The sequence below is a fragment of the Camelina sativa genome, chromosome 12, assembly GCF_000633955.1.
Source record: "Camelina sativa cultivar DH55 chromosome 12, Cs, whole genome shotgun sequence".
NCBI lineage: Eukaryota > Viridiplantae > Streptophyta > Magnoliopsida > Brassicales > Brassicaceae > Camelina > Camelina sativa.
The window spans coordinates 27,941,145-27,948,904 of NC_025696.1; the positions used below are offsets into that span (position 1 = coordinate 27,941,145).

A 7,760-nucleotide genomic window follows, 5' to 3' on the forward strand; every position below is an offset into this window, starting at 1 on the left:
GTACAATAAAATCTTGGAAATCACGATTAAGTGTGATAAATTGCCAAGATTTTTTTTTTACGCCTAACAATATATTTTTATGCCTAAAAGTATATATTTTGTAACAATACATAAAATACTAAAGATTTTATTTTGAAAATTGTATAAATAGTTGGAAATTCTCTTTTTAAAAATTCTTTAGGATATTCTTAAGTGTATCCATATAGCCCACGAATTGACTAATTAATTTATAACTTTTCTTGTAACCAACATATTAATATATAACCTATTTTGTAACTAATTTATAAAAATTATATAGTTTACAAAAAAAGTTATGTACTTCCATTTTATTATATAGAGGATGTCTGAATATATGCATAGCACCAACCATCAACAAACAATCACTCAAATCGCAAAAAACAACAACATTTCAAAAAAAGTACCGTAATATAAATAAGCTCTATACATTATAATATAAAAAAAGCTCAATAGCAACACTCACACAAAAAAGAAAACAACATCAACTATACAATCCCATATTCTCTAACAAGTAGATACTACAACCAAACAATACACATTTCAGAAAAATAAACTAATTGTCATTTACTCTAAACAAAAAAATAAAATAATAATATGAATAACCTCGTTAAATGCACAGGACTATTCCTAGTTTATATATAAAATAAAGAATAAATTAAAGGGAATGATAAAAATAAGAAACTATTATGATCCAAACAGTGATATTGGAATGAATGATGAGTTGTGTAGTAAAGCGTTTTTTTCTGTTGTCAAAATATTTAAGCGTTTAAGTGTCAACTAATTAACAGAATAAGCTGAGTAGAGCAAAATAATAATTAATCAAATTCTTAATAGTTTTTTTCTTTCTAGCATCTCATATGATCAAAACGATATGATTCCGATTTCTCAATTTAATATAATATTGCATAAAATTATGCAAGTGTAAATCGATTCGGGTACACATCTCTAAAGGAAGTCTTTTTTTTTTTCAACTAATAATCAAACGCAGTTCTATTGTGTTACATGCCGTATTTACGTAGTTGATCGATCAACGCCACCATACATAACGGAAAAATACGAAAGAAAGAAAAAAAAAACTCAATTAATTTACGTTGCATGAGCATGCATATACAATTAACGGATTATGAGCCGAAATAACATCGGGTTTATATAATTTATATCAAACCTCAAAACAAAAACAATCCAGCCGCAGCAACAATAAAGACGGCGAAGGAGGAAGAATAAGAAGAAGAAGAAGAAGAAGAAGAAGAAGAATCTGAGTCCTTAGGCTGATTTGTGTTCTTATCTGAGTCACCTTCAGGTTGAGCTAAAGCGTCTTCATCGTTACTTTCGTTTACGGTAATTGGCACGTAATCTTCCACGACTTCAACTCCATCCGGCGCTAGATCCATCGGGACTTCGTAGTCCGAGTAATCTTGACCGCTCGTCGTTGAGTTAAACCCGTCGAGAGTCGTGGCAGGAGATTTTTCTGTGGTATTTGACGATGTCGCCGGTGGAGAAGGTGAAGATGAACCGGCAGCATGAGCTCCACCGGCTAGAGCAAGACCTATGAGAAGAATTGCAAAAGAGAAATGTCGTCGAGCCATATACATATCTCTCTGTGTGTATAAATCGATGTCTTTCTAATTTAATAATGGATCTTGTGGTTATTTAGTATATATGTAAATGGCACAATTTTGTTTTTTTTGTACGATGATCTTGGAGATTAAGAGAGATAGAGAGAGATCGATAAAGAAAATTTGTGGAGGATGAATGAAAAAAGAAAAGAAAAATAAATTGGGAATTTAAACCTAAGAGAACATGGTGTGTTCGGTAAACGAGGTGTTTGTTTGTTTGTTATAAGTGTGTTTTTGTTGTGCTATCTAAAATTGAATCATAGGCTGTTCTATGTTATACTGTTTCACAGTTTTAGAATATGGTTTAATATTTCTTTTAGCGTCTGCTTTTGTTTTTCTTGACAACTTTGAATCGTAAGTTGTTCTTAGACTTGAAACAACTTTGAATTGTGAGTTGTTATTAGGCGTGTCCATTGTTAGAGACTTCTGATTTTTTTTTAGATATAAGTTTGTTGATTAGTGGTAATCTCGCAAAACCTCCCAAACAATTCTTTAAGTTTGACTATATTTTCATGATTTTATTTTATGAATAAAAATGCATAAAATTAACATAATAATTTAATTTATTAACAATCACAGATTCTTTGATTTTAGCTGAACAACACAATTTTTTTTTAATTGACTTTATTAACTTCTAAATCCAATAACTCTAGATTTAAAAAATTTTAGATAATTTTTTATAAAAACTAATAACATCAAACATTAATAGAGTTAATAAATTTTGATTGAATAACAACATAGTCTAGGTAACATTTAAATCACAAATCAATAACATCCCTAAAACGTTTTGATTAAAAAAAAATTATGTTACAAATTGACTTATGGAAAACTCATTAATCATTATCAGAAATTATTTATTTTTGGGTAAACAGATTAATTTTTTTTTTCACTGAACGGATTATATTTTTTTTAGTGACATATTAATTTCATAAAGTATTTTTGGAAGACATTAAAAAAATATAAAAGGAAAAATATATATATGAAAAAAAAAAAAAAAAAAAAAAAAAAAAAAAGAGAGAGAGGATCAGGAAGTAGTAGAAACATAGAGCAAATCGCCAAGATCCAACCATCCAAACATGGCGGCTTATAGAATTGATGAAGACATTACTCCTCCACGTACCATTCTCTCTCTCTCAACGTGTCCCCCCCTTTCAAATCTCCTTCTTCCATGCGACTCCGATCATTCTTCTTCTCTTCTATCTTCTCCCTTTCACGTTCCCATTCTCCTTCTCCTTCCCTTCCTTCCTCTCGTTTATCCTCCTCTCTCTCTGCCGCTATGTCTCCTGCTCCTGAGAAATCCCGACAAGGCAATGGGGAATGTAATAATGATTTGAAATCTAAGGTTACGGTCGTTGGTAGTGGCAATTGGGGAAGTGTTGCTGCTAAGCTCATTGCTTCTAATGCCCTCAAGCTCTCTTCTTTCCATGGTAACGTCTCTCTGACGCTCCTCCTTGATTCATCAAAATCGAAAATTTGATGTGGCTTTCTCTTATATATATATGATACGATGAATAGGGTTCGTGTCATTATCATCTTCAATGCTTGTTTTTATTCGAAGAAAACTGTTAAAAATTGAAAATTTGGGAAAATTTTTGTACTTTCATATTGTTCAAGTGTTTGAATGGTTGAAGAAGAAATGGGTTTGTGATGTATGCTTTAAAGGTTTGTAATGGATCTTTTGATTGAAACCCAATAATTTCAGATGAAGTGAGGATGTGGGTGTTTGAGGAGCTTCTACCAAATGGTGAGAAGCTCACTGATGTAATCAACAAGACCAATGTAAGATCAGATGGATGATTTTGATATAGATGGATTTTTCAATTCTTTGAAACACTGTTTTATATTGGTTTCTTGAGTAGGAAAATGTTAAGTACCTTCCTGGGATTAAGCTAGGAAAAAATGTTGTTGCGGATCCTGACCTTGAAAATGCAGGTTTGTGACTCTCACTTATGAAATCTTTCTCCTTTACATTGATCTGGATTAGATTCTTGAAATTGATGGGTCTCACTGATGATGCAGTGAAGGAAGCAAACATGTTGGTTTTCGTTACACCGCATCAGTTCATGGATGGTATATGTAAGAAACTAGATGGAAAGATCACAGGAGATGTTGAGGCTATATCTCTTGTTAAGGGAATGGAAGTGAAGAAGGAAGGCCCTTGCATGATCTCAAGTCTCATCTCCAAACAACTCGGTATCAATTGTTGTGTTCTTATGGGCGCAAACATTGCAAACGAGGTTTTTTACATGATCCAGTTTCACTACTTTGGGTAATTTCTTCTGTTTTTACATTTCTCTGGCTAATAATGTAATACAGATAGCTGTGGAGAAGTTTAGTGAAGCAACAGTTGGATATAGAGAGAGTAGAGAAATAGCAGACACATGGGTTCAGTTGTTTAGTACTCCGTATTTTATGGTCACACCGGTAAGAAGTCTTGATGCTTCTTTTTAGTTTTGTTCCTGTTTGTTAAATGGCTAAGTCGTTACCATCTAGGATTGCAGAATTTGTTAAAAAAAAATCCTCATATAAAGAATCTTGTGTTAAAAACAGGTCCATGATGTGGAAGGAGTAGAATTGTGTGGGACATTGAAGAATGTAGTGGCTATTGCAGCGGGTTTCGTGGACGGTTTGGAAATGGGTAATAACACAAAGGTAAGTTAAAATGAATTTTTTTTATAGACATACATAGTTTCTAGAGATCTCCAGCTATTTTACTTTTAAATCTGTTTAGGCTGCAATCATGAGGATTGGTCTAAGAGAGATGAAAGCGCTCTCAAAGCTTCTGTTTCCATCTGTTAAAGATAGTACTTTCTTCGAGAGCTGTGGCGTAGCAGATGTCATTACAACTTGCTGTAAGAACTGAATAAAACCTGAGTTAGTTTCGCCCTTTTTGTCCATTGTTACAGTGATTCCAATTTGACTCTTCTTTTACTGACTATTACAGTAGGAGGAAGAAACCGAAGAGTTGCGGAAGCATTTGCGAAAAGCGGAGGAAAAAGGTATTACCTTTCGTATTCAATTTGATCTCCAGTTCACTTTAACTGCTTCTAGTTAGTGTTTTGATGGTTGTGTGGTGTAAATGTCGCAGGTCTTTTGATGAGCTTGAAGCAGAGATGCTACAAGGGCAAAAGCTACAGGTAAACCACCAAATATATATAGAGAAAATTTATGAAGAGACTGTACTCTTAGTTATGTCTGTTTAATCTTTCATTCTGCTTGTGATGATTCTAGTCCTAAATTCTCTGTGTCTATGTCTGATTTTGCTTATTAAAGGGGGTATCAACAGCAAGAGAGGTCTACGAGGTGTTGAACCACTGTGGATGGGTGGAGATGTTTCCGCTCTTTTCAACGGTTCACCAAATCTGCACTGGTCGCCTTCAGCCTGAAGCAATTGTCCATTACCGCGACCACAAAGCTTGATATATATCTATTGGTTGTCCTTCATCTTCAAAGATTTGATGAATTGATGTAGAGAGGTTAACGTTTTTTTGTGTGCGACTGTTTACTAGTCAGTGAACCTTCTAGTGAGGGTCGAATCCATACCACGGAGCTCATTCGTATATGTGTTCAATGATGTAAGCACAAGTACCGGTTTTTGTCTATCAAGAAATTGAATGTTTCCACATTGACTATTTTGGAGAAAAATTTTGGGAAGTTAGAATTTGATTTCAATTTGAAGTTTCTTATGGACTTAATAATTTAAAATGGATTTGTAATACAATGGCCTTCTTGGACAAAGTTGACTCAGTTACCAAGTTTTCGAATTTTTGAATATAATCATAATATTGTGATTTCAAATAATTGTGTCTTGCTCCTCTTTTTTCCTTGCTAATGAAGAATCTAAAGCTATAAGTTATAGCTATATTAGATGCTTCATTAGCAAGGAAAAAAGAGGAGCAAGACACAATTATTTGTAGTCTTTGGATTCAACTAAAGCTATAACTTAAGATATAAACTGATTTTCTGAAGTCATAATCACCTTCGAAGGGAATGAAAACACCAGGAAGATCTTCCCTAGAGCTTTTCACCCCTTGGCCCTTACACGAAGNTTACACGAAGCTCTTCTCTCTTGGCCAGTGGGAAGTACTTAAGACAAAAATAATCATATAGTGGTTACAACTTACAACAAAGAAATTGAACCAAGATGCTACGTACATCAGCCAAATAGTGAACATGTATAGCTAGACTACCAGCTCACAAACGCGGGAGATAGTGATTTCGATATCAGCAACTTTGAGCTTCCAGTCCACAGAGAATCATCTAATTTATTTTTGTGTGTGTACTTCATAATCATGTAAATTATTTTAAGGTCTTTAAATTCAAACCTAAACATTTTTTTTTATCATTTGCTTGTTATTATTTTATTCTTATGTTTTACTTATTTTGTTCTTCTTACTTTTCTCTCTTTTCTTTTTGCTTATTTTTTGTTTTTTTTGTTTTTCTTACTGTTTTGTCGTTTTATTATTATTTTTAAAAAAGTTATCATGAATTATCATAATTCTATGTTTTTTGAATTTTTCTCTCTACACTTGTTTAATTTTATTTCCCAATAATATATCTAGTTGGACACGTGTGAGTGTGATGTGCGTGTCTACACCAAAGACGGCATGTAGTTTCTTTACCATCAGTCATGAAAACGGCATGCATTTTAAAACCCGCAGCTAAAAAGAATAGAAAGATCACTGAGATTGGGAGAAGATTCCGTTGGAACTTTTGTTCCCTCTTCACTGTTCTATTTTCCGCTGTGGTGCATGATTCTAAATCTCCGGCGACTTCTCCGATTTCACACTCAGTGAGTTTTTTTTCCTACTCGCTCTTTCATTTCTTCTTCAGCATCTAGAAAGTAAACCTCGCTAATTAGACAATCTTGGGGTTTTGAAATCGCTCGTCTCGTCTCGTCTCGTCTCGTTTTCTTGGACCTAACCTAGTGTAGTTACGCCGATGCTCCTATAGGAAACGATTCCTATCTTTCTCTGTTGTGTTCATGGTGGATTCGATTTCTTTCGAGTTTTTTTTTTGCAGGTCTCTGTGATAAAAATTTCATCAATCTTTCGAAATCTTAGAGTGTTTTTACATCTGTGAAATTGATGGATGAATAGTGAAACACTTGCATGTTCTTATGTTATGGTCACAAATCTTGCTGCATTAGGCTTTCTGGGCTTCTTTTTCAACCTTAGGGCTTAGAATTTGGAATTTTACAGTCTTTCATGGTGTTTGTGTCAATCCCTAAAATCAGTGATTTTGATATATCTCGTAGGTTTTGTTTTAGGCTTTGAATTATCATATAGTTTGAACTGATCTTGTTGATCTCAGAACCAAGAATGTGGTTATAAATTAAATTGGGTTTTTAGGGAAGATTTGTGTGTTTGTTTTGTGATTAAACACAGAGACAATGTAGGTTTAGTGTTAGTATTTCTCAACATTGTGAGTTTGCTTTTTTTTCTACATGTGGTTTGTTTCTGAGATTTTCATTTGTAATATCTCCTGAACTGTCAACAGCTATGACTAAAAGAAGAGCAGAAGAAACGACGCCTCCTTCATTGGAGAGCAGCAGAACTGGACAAGACCTTTTTGGCTACTTTAGAGCTCAAGTAGAAGACCTCCTGTCTCAAGAAGAGATGATCCCTCATCATAAACATGGGGCTACTCACAAGTCTTCTACTGAAATTATAGGAGCTGAGTTGTCAGATCTCAAAAAGGAGAAGTTGAATGCCTTGTTAAGGCAGTGCGTGTCGGATTCCATTCCAGAGGTTGAGGAGGTACACTTACTCATTCTTGAAATCATATTTGGTTTGATGACGCTTTAGCTTTAGCTTTTAATTAAGAGACATTAATGTTAGTTACACAATTTTCGTTTGCAGATGCAGTCGCGTGTTGAATCAATGCATCTGATGTCTCAATTGAGTAACAAGAAACCGTCAATCTCACCAACAGAGTCTGTGATTCCTAAGGATCCTACGTTTAAAGAAGTGAGATAATATGGTTCTTGAATTCTTCGCCTGATAGATGTTTTATTAAACCCTTTCTGTTCCTCACATTTGGTTCCTTAGGTGGAAGATGATTTACAATTACTTATGAAGTCCGATCCTGATCTTGTCAAGGAAATAGTGAGCAAACATTCAAGTG

At 34.0% G+C, this 7,760-nt stretch overlaps 3 protein-coding genes across 3 annotated transcripts in view; 2 read left to right on the forward strand and 1 right to left on the reverse strand.

Annotated features, from left to right (window-relative positions):
- On the reverse strand, nt 1,185-1,604 carry LOC104732756. The gene has a single exon (XM_010452334.1). The coding sequence runs from the start codon at nt 1,602-1,604 to the stop codon at nt 1,185-1,187; it is 420 nt and encodes a 139-aa protein (XP_010450636.1).
- On the forward strand, nt 2,668-5,266 carry LOC104732757 (glycerol-3-phosphate dehydrogenase [NAD(+)] 1, chloroplastic-like). The gene is made up of 10 exons (XM_010452335.2): nt 2,668-3,061; nt 3,337-3,413; nt 3,494-3,566; nt 3,654-3,871; nt 3,951-4,058; nt 4,185-4,286; nt 4,366-4,486; nt 4,579-4,633; nt 4,723-4,771; nt 4,908-5,266. The coding sequence occupies exons 1-10, from the start codon at nt 2,803-2,805 to the stop codon at nt 5,052-5,054; spliced, it is 1,209 nt and encodes a 402-aa protein (XP_010450637.1). The 5' UTR covers nt 2,668-2,802; the 3' UTR covers nt 5,055-5,266.
- LOC104733940 overlaps nt 6,314-7,760 on the forward strand; it is a 7,047-nt gene continuing 5,600 nt past the window's right edge. Inside the window, exons 1-2 of the mRNA XM_019233412.1 lie at nt 6,314-6,426; nt 7,134-7,324. Of these exons, the coding sequence (XP_019088957.1) occupies nt 7,136-7,324 (189 nt within the window). The 5' untranslated portion in view covers nt 6,314-6,426; nt 7,134-7,135. The remainder of the gene's footprint in view (nt 6,427-7,133; nt 7,325-7,760) is intronic.

What these genes read in the sequence shown, in the direction of transcription:
- LOC104732756 (XM_010452334.1), bottom strand. Translation starts at nt 1,604, where the DNA reads ATGGCTCGACGACATTTCTCTTTTGCAATTCTTCTCATAGGTCTTGCT.
- LOC104732757 (XM_010452335.2), top strand. Translation starts at nt 2,803, where the DNA reads ATGCGACTCCGATCATTCTTCTTCTCTTCTATCTTCTCCCTTTCACGT. An exon ending in GCGCAAACATTGCAAACGAG is followed by an intron (nt 3,872 to 3,950) that starts GTTTTTTACATG and finishes AATGTAATACAG; the next exon opens with ATAGCTGTGGAGAAGTTTAG. An exon ending in AAATGGGTAATAACACAAAG is followed by an intron (nt 4,287 to 4,365) that starts GTAAGTTAAAAT and finishes AAATCTGTTTAG; the next exon opens with GCTGCAATCATGAGGATTGG.